General features: G+C 63.7%; 2 protein-coding genes and 1 long non-coding RNA gene across 8 annotated transcripts; 1 reads left to right on the forward strand and 2 right to left on the reverse strand.

Moving 5' to 3' along the window:
* The first annotated feature begins 1,784 nt into the window (after nt 1–1,784).
* On the forward strand, nt 1,785–3,709 carry CLIC3 (chloride intracellular channel 3). Its single transcript, XM_037127800.2, has 6 exons — nt 1,785–1,852; nt 2,644–2,753; nt 2,837–2,962; nt 3,090–3,196; nt 3,276–3,451; nt 3,551–3,709. The coding sequence occupies exons 1-6, from the start codon at nt 1,817–1,819 to the stop codon at nt 3,707–3,709; spliced, it is 714 nt and encodes a 237-aa protein (XP_036983695.2). The 5' UTR covers nt 1,785–1,816.
* Nucleotides 3,675–6,154, reverse strand: PAXX (PAXX non-homologous end joining factor). Of its 6 annotated transcripts, none has more exons than XM_037127798.2 (7): nt 5,809–6,154; nt 5,652–5,712; nt 5,353–5,402; nt 5,083–5,273; nt 4,937–5,005; nt 4,680–4,764; nt 3,675–4,576 (listed from the first exon to the last, which is right to left on the reverse strand). In XM_037127798.2, exons 1-7 carry the CDS (start codon nt 5,940–5,942, stop codon nt 4,558–4,560), a joined length of 609 nt encoding a protein of 202 aa, XP_036983693.2. In that variant the 5' UTR covers nt 5,943–6,154; the 3' UTR covers nt 3,675–4,557. The 6 variants fall into 6 exon arrangements, with proteins under 6 accessions (XP_036983693.2, XP_036983692.2, XP_036983689.2 ...); XM_037127797.2 differs by having other exon boundaries at nt 3,675–4,580; XM_037127794.2 differs by having other exon boundaries at nt 4,680–5,005.
* Nucleotides 6,155–9,824: 3,670 nt separating this feature from the next.
* On the reverse strand, nt 9,825–11,268 carry LOC128627824 (uncharacterized). The gene is made up of 2 exons (XR_008392125.1): nt 10,877–11,268; nt 9,825–10,299 (listed from the first exon to the last, which is right to left on the reverse strand). It is a non-coding gene; the product is annotated as an uncharacterized LOC128627824 (long non-coding RNA).
* Between the last annotated feature and the right edge of the window lie 1,552 nt (nt 11,269–12,820).

Here is a 12,820-nt window from a genome sequence, read left to right on the forward strand (position 1 = left end):
GCTCCTCCATCCTTCCCACACGTATGCAGGCACGGGCCCGGGGTGACAAGGACAGACCCTCATGCTTCACATGTCCCAGTTTCTGGGGTTCCCCCCATGTGCACCAGGCCCCTGGGGCTGCCAGATGAATGACTGGAGACTCACAAAAGGGAACACTGTCCCTCCTCCAGCCTAAAGGCCAGGGGCCCATTCCTGCTCCCTGCTGCTGAGGCCGGCCATTCCCCACATCTCAGTTCCTTGACTCACCCCAGACCTCAGCCCCCCTGCACACAGTGTTCGCCCTGGGGACGCATCTGTGTCCACACTCCCCGTTTTGATGAGGCCGGTCCTGACCTCACGAAACTTCATCACACCTTCAAGAACCCCCACCCCCGCCTCCAAATACGGTCCCATTGCAAGGTGCTGGCAGCTGGGACTTCAACACATGGATTTGGGAGACAGTGCTCAGCCCGTGACACTGCGACCCCCCCCCGACCGCTGAGACACCCCCCCGTGGGTGCACACCATGTATGCATCCCAAGGACACCCCCGGGCCAGTTCTCCAGGCTGCCAGCACCGCGACCCAGACTGTGCTGCTTCCCCAACACCACAGCCAAGGATGCGACCCCCTGGGCCGGCTCGCAGCAGCCACGGCCTTGTTCTGGTCTGTTTCTTGCGGGAAGTGGGTGGAGAGGCACGCTCTCGCGTGGCTTTTTTGCAGACGTCTAAGGGTTTTCTCACACACTGGACGTGTGGTGAGGAGGGCCCTCAAGCCTTCTCCGGGACAGTAGTTTGTAGGGGGGAAGGGGCGCAGGAACCAAGTGGGGCAAGCCCCCCTTTCATGGAGGAGCCCCTGCAATCCCAGCCGGTGGAGGGGAGTCCGCCCCAGGCTGGCGGAGCGGCCTCTGCCTGGAAGCCCTGACAGTGTCCGGGAAGGTGCCCTCAGACCCCGTCCCAGGAGAGACCTGGGAAAGCGAAGAAGCCAGGCAGATCCTTCTCTCTGCCACTGGGTGGCGCTGAACTCCTGTGGGCCCCTCCCTTGGGGTACCCCTGCGGCTGCCCCCCCACTGGTGGTGTGGGAGAGGTGTGGCAAGCCACCCTTTCCGGGTGGGCAGGTGCACACCTGTGGGCTGGCAGGCTCCCAGACCTCCTCCGGCCGAGGACAGTGTGGGCTGATCCCACAGGTCAGAAGGTTATGGCTTCTAACCGCCCCCCTGGTTCCTCCTTTTAAAGGTTAAGAGCAGAAAGAATCTTGCCCTGAGCCCCTGGGGAGGGGCCAGGGGTGTGGGGTGCACTGGGTGGATGCCTGGGCCAGGCAGGCCTCCCAGGGGCAAGTCCGGAATGCAGGCCCTGCCCAGCCAGTGGGAGAGGGCCTCCCTTCCAAGTGGTGGCTTATCAGTCTTGTCATTTCCTGGTAGGAGATGGGGAAACTGAGGCAGGGGCCAAGCTATGCACTTCTCCTACACACTGCTCCCCAGCTTCCTGGGCCCCAGGCCCCACCAGACCCCGGATGTCCACCTCAGGAGGGCAGAGGTGCTCCTGGCGGGGGTGACTGGGTCCAGAGCTGCCCCCTCCCAGGCTGAGGCCCCTCTCCCCGAGCCTCCAGCCCACTGCGCCACCCCCCACAGGGTGCTCAGGTCCCCAGCTTTCCTTGGTGGCAGGCCCTTCCACTTGGCCCCACCGTGGTCACACCCTCCTGCTGGGGCACAGCCGCACCAGCCTGATCCTCCCTCTTAGGTGACTCCCGGGGCGGGCCCTGGGCTGGGGAGGGCGGGTGCCCAGGGAGCCTTAAAGAGCCCCAGGTCCCTGCCCTGCCCGCACCGCTGCAGCTCCCACCATGGCTGAGACGGCGAAGCTCCAGCTGTTCGTCAAGGTGCCGGGCCAACTAGGCTGGGGGAGGCCTTGGGGAGGGGCTTCTCTGTGGGGTTCCACTTTCTGGGGTGGCTCAGGGTGGGGTCTCGTCTGTGGCAGGACCCCAGCAGCCCTACAGAGACTGGGTGAAGTGGGCTCAGCCTGGGGGGGGAAGGGCCAAGGGGTCATCCTCCAAAGGAGCAGGGACAGCCCTGTCCCACACCCAGCCTGGGCCCCTGGGCGCACGCAGCCCAGCTGTCCTGGAGAAAAAGCCCGTCCGTGGGGAGGTGCCAGCCAGGCAGCGGGTGGGACTGGGGTCAGTGCAGCAGGGAGGTGCTGAACCTGCCAGCCCTATGGGGGTCCAGGTCTGGGGAGCCCCTCCCCACCTTTGGGGTGCGGGGCAGCTAGTGCTGTGGCCTGTGAGCCCATCTGGCATGTGAATCACTCAGAAAGCAGCTCCCTCTGCGCACCCCACCTCTGAGCCCAGCCCGAGCTGCCTGGAGCCGGGGCTCTGGCCCCTGCCCAGGCTCTTCAGATAAGGGTTGAAGGGCCTGGCCCTGAGCCAGGCTCCCACCCCACGCTGGGTACCGGCCCTCAGTTCCCAGGCTTCCAGCAGCTCCGAGTCCCTCCCCAGCCTCTAGGGACCAAGTCAAGGGCCCTCACCAGCCACTCGCCAAGGCCGTGTCCACCTGAGCTGGAACCCTGGCACAGCACCAGCCTCTTGGCAGTGGGAAGCCAGGAGCCACCCAGCTGGGTGGCAGGATTCCTGGGTCCGCTCCCGGCCCTGACACCCCTCCACCCCACCCACCCCAGGCGAGCGAGGACGGTGAGAGTGTGGGGCACTGCCCTTCCTGCCAGAGGCTGTTCATGATCCTGCTCCTCAAGGGCGTGCCCTTCACCCTCACTACAGTGGACACACGCAGGTGAGCCCCCTGCCCCCCAGGGAACCTTTTCAGGCCTCTGCCCCACTCCCAGAGCCACGACCTCCCCTCCCTCACGGCCACAGGTCCCTGGATGTGCTGAAGGACTTCGCGCCCGGCTCGCAGCTGCCCATCCTGCTCTATGATGGGGAGGCCAAGACAGACACGCTGCAGATCGAGGAGTTTCTGGAGGAGACACTGGGGCCCCCCGAGTGAGAGCCTGGGCACAGCAGCAGAAGCAAAGACTGGGGCCCAGAGAGGGCACTGTGGGGCTGGCGGGGACGGTGCCCTGGCACAAGAGTCTGACCCACTGTTCCCATCTACTCGCCCCCACCCCAGATTTCCCAGCCTGACGCCCTGCTACAGAGAGTCCACCATGGCGGGCAGTGATGTCTTTCACAAGTTCTCCACATTTATCAAGAACCCAGTGCCCACGCAGGACGATGGTGAAGAGGGTGGGAAGCCGCAGTGAGGGTGGGGGGTTGTGTTCCAGCCCCAGTCCTCAACAGCCCCCACCCCCGCCAGCCCTGTACCAGCAGCTGCTGCGCGCCCTCGCCAGGCTGGACAGCTACCTGCGCGCACCCCTGGAACACGAACTGGTCCGGGAGCCACAGCTGCGGGAGTCGCGCCGCCGTTTCCTGGACGGCGACCAGCTCACACTGGCCGACTGCGGCCTGCTGCCCAAGCTCTACATAGTGGACGTAAGTGTGGGCCTGCGGGCGGGTGGCCGGAGCGTGCAGGTGGGTGGGGCACGTCCTGGAAGAGACCCTGATGCGCCTTCTCCCCTTGCCCACCTGCAGACGGTGTGCGCGCACTTCCGCCATGCGCCCATCCCAGACCAGCTGCGAGGCATCCGCCACTACCTGGACAGCGCGCTGCAGGAGAAAGAGTTCAAGTACACGTGTCCGCACAGCTCGGAGATCCTGGCGGCCTACCGGCCCGTCGTACACCCCCGCTAGTGCCCCCGCCTCTGCTGCCGCCTCTGCGCACTTGTCTGCAGCCCCTTAAAGCCAACTCCCATGAGCATGTCCGCACATCCCAGGGACCAGAGGGCCCGATTTTTGCCACCCCTAAGCCCCCACTGTGGCCTGCTGTTCCAGATGACAGCCCAGAATGACGTGGCAGAGAGGCCAGTAGGTGGGGCACGGCCCCTCCCATTCGTCAGGGATGACAGGGACTGGATGGAGCTCCCAAACCAGTCAGGCCAGGGCGCAGCGTTGGGGTGGCCGAGGAGGGTGGGGAGCAGAGCCCAGCCTGGGCAATTCAGGGCTCCAAGCCAGTGGGTGGGGTGGCCCACATTCCTCAGCCCCACCCCAGCTGGCAGGCCCCCCCCACCATCTCCTGCAGGACATCCCGTGTGCTTGGTATGGGGTGGTCGAAGCCATGTCCTGCTTTGTGGGGGTCTGGAAGGGGTGTGCACCCATGGGGTGGGAGGATCCCAGCCCTGGGAGCCCGGACCCTGCCCTGCATGGCCCTCTTGGCCCCCAGGCTGGTTGGGAGAGCCTGGCGGCACCTCCCCAGGGATGCAGGGCCTGGCATCTCTGTTACCTCCTGTGGCCACACACCCAGATTGCAGTGGGCGGGAGACACCTGACCTCTCCCCCAGCCAGCCCCCCGGGAGCCACAGGCTGGCCGTGCCCTCTGCCTGAGAAATCCATTTATTTGATGAGGAAGGAGCTCAGAGAAGCAGGCTTCTTCTGGCTGGGCGGCAGGACGGGTGACGTGGGGTCTTGGGGGCCGCACCCCTCTCACAGACAAGATCCTGGCAGGGTCACTTTTTTGCGGCACGGTCAGAGGTCATCAAAATTCACACCACTGGCTCGTTTCTTACTGGGAGAAAAAAGGAGGTGACATTATGGGGGTATGGAGAGATGGGCAGAGTCCAGGGCTGGACCCTGGGCATGGGAGGGATGGGCGGAGGGGGGGCACCTTTTGAAGCCAGGGTTGATGAGGGACTCGCCAGGACATCGCCTCCTGACCCCAGGTCCAGGGCAGCCTCTCTGAGAATCTGGATCTAGGGAAAGCAGGATGGGGGTGGGTGCACCTGAATGCAGTAGGATCCCAGGGCCACAGCCACCTCTCCACGTAGACAGAGTGCTTCCCTGGAGCGTGAGACTTATTATGGGGAAACTGAGTCAAAGTAGACCGAGTACAGCCCCAGCCCAAGTCACAGGCGAGAGGGCTACCTGGTAGGAACTGCTGAGGCCCCACTGGCCGAGGGCTCTTCCTGGGGCTGGCGGCCATCTCTTCCACAGCTGGGGGAAAAGCCAGGCATGAAGGCACGGGCAGGGGGCGCCCGGGGAGGCTGCGGGTACCCACCCCCTGAGCCTACATGCCAGCTGCCGCTCCAAGCTGCACACGCGCTCTGCCAGGCCCAGAGTCAGTGCCTGCAGCCTGGGGGCCGCCTCTGGGCCTGGCACTTTGGAGAGCTCAAAGTCCAGTGTGGAGGGCCCCCCAGAGATGGTCAGGGATGCTGCGTCCTCCTGAGGAGTGAAAGTCACAGCTTGCTGCTTGAAGACTGCCCTGGGAAAGAAGGGGTTCTGAGTGCTGTGGCCAGGCCCACTGGCCCCCGACCTACCCTTTCTACCTGCTCGGGGCTCACCTGAACCGGGGAGTGACGTCCTCCGCCGCACTCAGGCCAAAATGGGCTTTCTACGGGACACGGGGGCTGGTCACCATCTCGCCTTGAATTTAGACCCAGTGGCGACACCCCAAACCTGCCCGACCTAGTGCCACCCGGGACCCCAAGCCCATCTCAGGCTACAACTACAGAGCCCAGGGAAGGGTGCCCGGCCCCCTTTCGGGGAGTCCCAGACAGCCCCCTTCCATCCCACGAGTGGTCCGTCCTGCAGGCATGGGGTGCTGGGGCTGCTGGGCCCGCCCGGGCGCCCCGTTACCCACGAGGGTCGCCAGGCCTTCCGACGTCAAGCAGGTGCTCCAGAGCTCCGCGGCGTCCGTCACACTGCGGGGGAGGGGCTGTCAGGCGGCCCCGCCCACAGAGCTGCCTGCGCCCCCTGCGCCCCCTGCGCCCCCTGCGCCCCGCGGACCCGTCACTCACTAGAGGTTGAAGCCGCCCTGGCCACTATCCCCAGCTGCCTTCTCCTCCTCGCAGTAGCATATGAAGCGCGGGGGCCCGGGGCCCGGCGGCAACGTGCAGAGAGGCGGTGGTAGCGGCGGCAGCGGCGGGACCATTGTTCTTCTGACAGCCGCGGGGCCGACAGGGGACGGCCTACGGCTGCGGGACCAGGGCGCCTGCGCTAGTCGGCCGTTGCCGGAACCGGGGGCGGGGCTTGCACCAGTGGGCGGATCCTAGGGGCGGGCGCCAAGCCGACCGGGACCTGAGAGGGTCGGGGCTTAGGGCCTCGGCCGGGCTCCGAAAGACCTTAGACCGGCGCGGGGCTGACAGAGCACAGCGGGCAGAGCTTAGGGCGCTGGGCGGTGCTATGTGGGCGGTGCTTAGTCACAGGGCGGTGCCTAGGGCCAGGGTTAAGTCATGGGGTGGGACCTGCGTCGCTAGGGGCAGGGCTCCTGGGATGGGCGGGTTGAGCCCCAGCCAAAAAGCGCGGTCAGGGCTCCAGTCCTGTTTTCCGGCTTTACTCCCGTGCACTCCCGCCGTCCCCGCTGAGCCCCGGGTTCCCGCCTTTGCATGCAGATCTCTCCACACCCAGTCTCTCTCACCCTCGCCTTTAGATACAAACGCAAAGCTTCCTAATGCTGAACAAGTCAAAATACGAAACTGAATAAACTATGGCAACCAGGCAGAAAACTTCCTTCACTCATTTGTCCATTCCTTCGTGTTCCCGGCCTGGAGCACACTTTGACCGCCTTCTGAGATCCAATAGGTGGTCAAATAAACGCAGGAAACACGAAACTCTTAGGTAGTGCCGGGTGCCCTCTGAGCCGGAGGAAGAGCAGGTGGGGCACCCAGGGGGATCCCAGGCAGAGGGGCGGCTCCGCAGAAGTCCCACAGCGGGCTTCGCAAGACGGCTAGGGTGACCACGTGGTGGCAATAGGGAGGACGGCATGGCTAACATATCCCTAGTCTGCCGTCGGCCAGGCCAGTCTCATCTCCCACTTCCTGGTTCACAACCTTCATTCCCGGGGAGGCTCTGCCACAGGACCTTTGCTCATGCTGCTTCTGCCTTTCCTCAGACTCACACACTTGCTTCAGGTCCCTACTCAGAAGCCACCCTCTCAGTAAGGCCTTCCCTAGTCACTTTATATGCAATGTCAGGATGCTGCCCAACACCTCACGTCCTGTTTTATTTACTGTTCCCCACACATGCCACTGCGTGAAGTACATTCTGGGTTGCTGACTGGCCCCAGCCTCTAAGATGGCCCCCAGCTATCCCCATCCTGTGTTTGTACCTTTGTGGATCCCTCCCCCAAGCTTGGGTCCCACTGAGCAACCTGCTTCGAGCCAATAAAATATGGCAGAAGTGGGGGCCAGTCACTTCCTCCTCCTTCTTGAGTTGCTCCCCATGACACGAGGCAGCCCTGTGGAGACACCCATGGGACAAAGGAACCAGGCCTGCCAAAAGCAGTGAGGGGCAGGACTCAGCCCCCTCCCAGCTGAGCCTGGGTCAGCATCTCGGCTGCGGTCTTGTGCCGGGGGACCCAGGTCGCCAGGCCCAGACTCTTGAACCCAGAAACAGGGAGATGACACCTGCTTGCCATTTTCAGTTGCCAGGTTTTGGGGTGGTTTGCACCTGAGCAGTGGGGGATTAACACACATTTTTGTCCTGTTGATCGCCCGGTTCTGTCTTATTTGCCGCTGTGTCCTCGGTGCTTAAACAGCAATGTAGAGATTTTCGGTGCTGCGGGAAGGTTGCAGCGTGGGAAGGTTGAAGCAGGGGCAGGGGAGGCACGCCTGATTTGTGTGTGAAGCCCCACTGAGCACCGGGAGGAGAGGGGACTGTGGCTGCTGAGTCCCTGGGGGCAGAGCTGATGGAGGCTGGGAGGGGCTCCGAGGGAGGTGCAGAGGGGAAATGCCCTTCCTGAGGCCATGGATCTGGGCCCCTACGCAGAGCATGAGGGGCCCCCTGCTGTGTCCTGTCAGCTCTTCCGTGTGGCTGGGTGTCTGATGGAGACAGTGAAGGCTGCTGAGCACAAAAGACTCTGGTCTAGCAGGAGGAGCCGGTCCAGAGATGTGGCTACGGAGCCACCAGCCCCAGGACCGGCTTAAACCTTAGCCCCTCCAGGCCCAGCACCCAGGACCTCAGCAGGACATGGTGGGCAGCACCACGACCCCTAAGGGTGTTGGGGCCTGGCCTTCAAACCTGTGAGTGTTCATTTGTATGGAAAAGGGTTTGTACAGAAGTGGTTCGGCGACAGATCTTGAGAGGGGGAGACTGACCTGTGCTACCTGGATGGGCCCTGAATGTCGTCATAGGAGCGGCAGAGGGGACTTCACCGAGCAGGAGAGAGGCCGTGTGGCCACGGGGCAGCGGCTGGGTGGAGTGAGCAGCTCCAGCCAAGGACAGCAGCGGCCACCAGAAGGTGGAAAAGCCACGGAGGGTCCTCTGCTGGGCCCTGTTGCCGGCTCGATCCCAGCCCTGGGAGACAAGCTTGGGCTTCCGGCCTCTAAAAATGGCACAAGAATAAATGTGTGTTCCAAGCCACCAAGCTTGTAACAAATTGTCACGGCAGCCACGGGACATTAAAGCAAGTCCTGCCACAAACGCTGGTTCCAAAACATGACAAGAACACTGCAAAATCTAAATCCCAAAAAGGTACGCAAAAATCTAGAAAATGTAACAAAACCTGTCTTCAAGTCCTCAGGCCTTCCACAAGGGGCCATCCTGCGCGATGGGGCTGCGGGTACAGCTAAGGGCAGGGCGAGCAGTAGGCAGGGCCTCAAAGACGCAGGAGGAGAGGGCCCAGGAGGTCTTTGGGCAGCCTGGGCGCCTGGCCAGTGTGTGAGGGAGGGAAGGGCAGACGGGCACAGGGCATGGCGCGCCGAGCAGCACAGCAAAGCAAAGGGGGCCGTGGAGCAACTACAGACATTGGAGGGCAGCTGGGGCTGGGGGTCCCAGAGGTCTTAGGAAGGACCACGTGGGTGGTATTTGAGCAAAAGAGTTCAGAGGAGCGGAGAAAGCCAGCAGAGTGTGGAACTGGGAGAACATTCGGAACAGGGGCAGCTCGTGCAAAGGCCCTGAGGCGGGCATGGGGCTGGTGTGCTCAAGAGCCCTGAAGAGGTCAGCACAGGGAGGTAGGCAGTGGAGTCAGTGCAGGGCCGAACAGGAAGGGGCTTGCTGGCCACCTAAGGGCTTTGCCCTTTATTCTCGGTGACATGGGACCCACTGTGGGCAGTTTTGAGCAGCAGAGGCATGAGCTGAGAGGTCTTGCACACACATCCAGGGGCTGCTGGGTGGAGCACGGGGGGGGGGGGACTGCCCCCTGGAGGCCAGAGCAGGGTAGTTCAGGGCAAGACTAGTTGAGTGCAGATCTGCATGTCCTACGGTGGCGGGGGTGGGGCATGTGGGGGCGCACTGCTCCAGCAGGGGGTCTCCCTCCAGGGGAAGGGTGTCTAGGAGGCCATGGAGAGCAACCTGCCCCTTCCCACTCCAGATCCTTCCCAGGGGATCAGGAAGGGACCAGTTAGCAGGGGAAGGCAGAGGACCCGAACCCGGGGGGTGCCGGGAGCCCAGCGGCAAGTCGTCCCGCGCCCACTGCCAGGAGCCCAAGCCTCCCCACCTCTCTGCCTTGACCCCTGCTGTTGCCTCGCGGCACCTTCTGGCCCTTCTTCTCTTGACTCAGGTGGAAACTGAGTCACAGCTGATAGATCAGTCGATGGGTTTCTCACCTGGAGCTCACACGGCATCTCTCAGCAGACGCCTTGGTGAAGTGAACCCCTGGCACCTGTCCAAGGGCGGGATGGGGAGCCCACCGGTCACAGGTGTATGGGGGCGCCCCCGCCCACCAGGGCTTTAATTCTGGGCTGGTGTCGGGCGGGAACAAAAGTATAACGAGCCACCTCCCAGATGAAACAATTGTCAACATTTTAGTATATTTGCATCCAGTATTATTTTTTTCTGAACTATTTACGGATTGTTGTCGTAAAAGAAAAGTTGGTTATTTTAGCGGAAATGGGTTTATTTGGGAATAAAGAATTGTACTTTGAGACACACAAAACACGGCAAAACCACCCTCGAGTCCAGAAGCAAAGGAGAGGGACCTTTACTGGTCGCAGAAAAGGGGAGCTGGGCGGGGTGCTACACGCAGCACCCATTGGAGGAGGCTGGGCGGCCCAAAAGAGCGGCTTTTCGTTGGCCGTGTTGTGACGGTCTCTTACTGGCTGAGCTGTTGCCAGGCGACGGGAAAACCTTCCACCTGCTGGGGTAGTAACTTAGAGAAAACACCTGTTAGAGATGCAGGCGGCTCTCCCTGTTTGGGGTGACTGGCGCGTAGTAGGGGTGAGAGCTCCCCCTGCCGGCTGTTCCCGCTGCCGTCATGGTCGTGGTTTCCGTTGTTAATTTTCACGAGATCTTTCAGCATTTTCTTCTCAAATTCTTCAGGGTGTGTGTGAAGAACAGCGACGTTGTCCCCCCTAAGCACAAAGGCAGGACAGAGTTGTGGACCCCTGCTGCCCCCCGCCCCCGCCATGCTGGGCAGGGGGGGCCTGGCTCTGAGTTCCCACAGGGAGCACTGGGCAGTGGTGGGCAGTCAGGTGAGAAGTGGGGGCCTGGAAGGGCCTCCCCAGACGGAAGGGGTCCGGATGTCTTCCTTCCTGCTGCGGTTTGGGAGGACCCGAGGGCTGAGCCGGCAGCTGCACCCACAACCACTGCACCCGTGGGAGGCCCAGCCTGCCCTTGGTGTGAGGTCCTGCACAGTAGCCACCGCGATCTCCAACGATGCACACAGGCCTGGGCGGGGGTGAGAGCGGCACCCCGAGTCCCAGCGCCCCAGGTCCACAGGGGCCCAGGGAAGTCCCTGCAACACTCCGACCCGCCGTGGAGCAGAGCCTCAGCCCCTCCCACCCCTGACACCCCCACAGGGGCTGGCAGAGCAGGGCCTCGCGCGGCAAGGGGCCCTGGAACTGGCCTTGGAGGGGCGACCCTTCAGGTCCCTCTCCAGGTAGGTCCTGTGCGGCTCCTAGTCCCGGCCACCTGGCCCCTCGGTCCTACCTCCCTCGCCTCCCTCTGACAAGAAACAAGGGCCGTTGGCTTTGGAGGTTGTTTATTGCTCTGAGAGGCGGTTCTCTCTGGGGAGCGCTATGCACGGAGGCGGGGCGGGGCGTGCTGCGGAGAACTCCGCCCCCCTCCCGGCTGCAGGCCTCGCTGCAGGCAGGGCAGCAGGTGCACAGGATGGGCGGTGCCCTCTCCTCCCCGGGTCCTGCTCCATCCTGCCCCACAGCTGCCTTCTGCCCCACCTTGCTTTTATGGTATCAGCCTTCTCACTCCCAAGATGGAAGACCCCCACAGCGTGGCCCTTTGGCCAGGAGGGGCCTCCCTGGGTCAGCAGGGTACACGGCACTGCACCATCTGGGGCCTGGGAGGGGCGGCTGGGCCTGCCCCCCCCCCCCCCCCCAACTCACCTGTGAGAAGGCACCAGCACACCGGCCTGTGGGGAAGAGTGGGGCCTGAGAAGCCCCCAGGGTCCCCTCCCCTAGGGCAAAGTCCCCCCCACCCTCCGCTGCCCAGCCCGGCCTCCCCGACTGTGACCTGACCCCCGGCCCTGACAGGCCAGAATGGGGCTGGAGCAATGCTCACCTGACCTGGGCAGCAGGTTCTGACCCACTCGGGGTGACAGCAGCTGCACCTCTGGGAGCCTGCAGGAAACAGCTCCAGGGGGTGCAGGCTGGGGGCAGAGGGAGCGGGGTGGGGTGGGGGGAGGTGGAAGAGGGGCAGGGGTCAGGGAGTGGGCAGGGAGGGTGGCCAGGAGGGAGGGGTGAGGAGGGGTCCCAAGGAGACACTGACTCCTGCCCTGGGGTCAGAACTTGCTGGAACAGGCCCTGGCCGGTGTGGCTCAGTGCACCGAACACCGCCTGGGACCTGGTTTGACTCCCAGTCAGGACACACGCCTGGGTTGCGGGCCAGGTCCCCAGTAGGGGGCGCACAAGAGGCAACCACACACTAATGTTTTTCCCCTCTTTCTCCTTCCTTCCCCTCTCAGAATAAACAAATAAAACCTTTGGAAAAAAAAAAAAGAACTTGCTGGAATGTGTACGAGGTCAACAGTCCAGCCAGGTGGCGGCAGTGGGGCGGGGTGGTGGCGGGCTGCCCACCTACCACCACGGAGCCGCAGCAGACGGCCCCAACATCCCCCTTCTGAGTCTGGAAGCTCAGCACGGACAGGTGTGTCGTCCACGGGCACCACCTGGTTGATGTGGGTCTGGGCCACGGCTGCAGGAGCCAGAGCCACTGAGCCTGGGGTCCCTGGCCTGGGATGCCGGTCCCTCGGTCAGCACAGCTGCAGGGCCCCACCCGCCTGCACTCAGGGCGCCCTGTCCACTGCCTGCTGGCCTCTGGCTGCTGCCCCCACCCCCTCTGGTGAGCTGCCTGCCCAAAGCAGCTGAGGAGCCTGCTGGTCTCCCCCGCCCACCTGCCCCCAGTGGGATGGGCCAGGGGCACTGGGGCTCCCCCCACCCCCGGCCCTATACAGGCTGAGCTGGGTCAGGGAAGGGCTGCCTCTGGCCCTCCAGCCGTTCCGCCCCACGATGCCCTGGGGCGGCTGGCCTGCCCGCCGGAGGGACCCTCTGAGACAGGCTGGAGGCCAGGCTTCGCCCTGCACAGGCGCAGGGACCTTGGGCCTCAGGAAGCCAGAGTGGGAGGTGGCTTGTCTCCAGCCCACTTGGTCAGTCTGTTCCAGTGGGAGGAGAGGGCCCCCAGTCCGGCCCCGTTCTTCCTGCTCCCTGGAAAACCTCACCTCCGTCTCATCCTGGGGTGCTACCCCTGCACCTGCAAACTGCCCAGACCAGACCCTCAGCCTCTCCTGGCTGGGGGCGAGGGGCCAACTGCTTCGGAGAGGGGTCTTCCTCTTACCTGTCCCGACTGCTGACCCAACCCGCCTCCCCCACCCAGCTTGTCCTCCCAGACGTGGAGCAGAGAGCGTGGGGAAGCAGAGGTCCG

Source organism: Artibeus jamaicensis, unplaced genomic scaffold, assembly GCF_021234435.1.
Source record: "Artibeus jamaicensis isolate MK-2021 breed Jamaican fruit bat unplaced genomic scaffold, CSHL_Jam_final contig_471, whole genome shotgun sequence".
NCBI lineage: Eukaryota > Metazoa > Chordata > Mammalia > Chiroptera > Phyllostomidae > Artibeus > Artibeus jamaicensis.

What these genes read in the sequence shown, in the direction of transcription:
- CLIC3 (XM_037127800.2), top strand. Translation starts at nt 1,817, where the DNA reads ATGGCTGAGACGGCGAAGCTCCAGCTGTTCGTCAAG. An exon ending in AGCTCCAGCTGTTCGTCAAG is followed by an intron (nt 1,853 to 2,643) that starts GTGCCGGGCCAA and finishes CACCCACCCCAG; the next exon opens with GCGAGCGAGGACGGTGAGAG. An exon ending in ACTACAGTGGACACACGCAG is followed by an intron (nt 2,754 to 2,836) that starts GTGAGCCCCCTG and finishes TCACGGCCACAG; the next exon opens with GTCCCTGGATGTGCTGAAGG.
- PAXX (XM_037127794.2), bottom strand. Translation starts at nt 5,942, where the DNA reads ATGGTCCCGCCGCTGCCGCCGCTACCACCGCCTCTCTGCACGTTGCCG. An exon ending in CAGGGCGGCTTCAACCTCTA is followed by an intron (nt 5,713 to 5,808) that starts GTGAGTGACGGG and finishes CCTCCCCCGCAG; the next exon opens with TGTGACGGACGCCGCGGAGC. An exon ending in GACGTCACTCCCCGGTTCAG is followed by an intron (nt 5,274 to 5,352) that starts GTGAGCCCCGAG and finishes CTTCTTTCCCAG; the next exon opens with GGCAGTCTTCAAGCAGCAAG.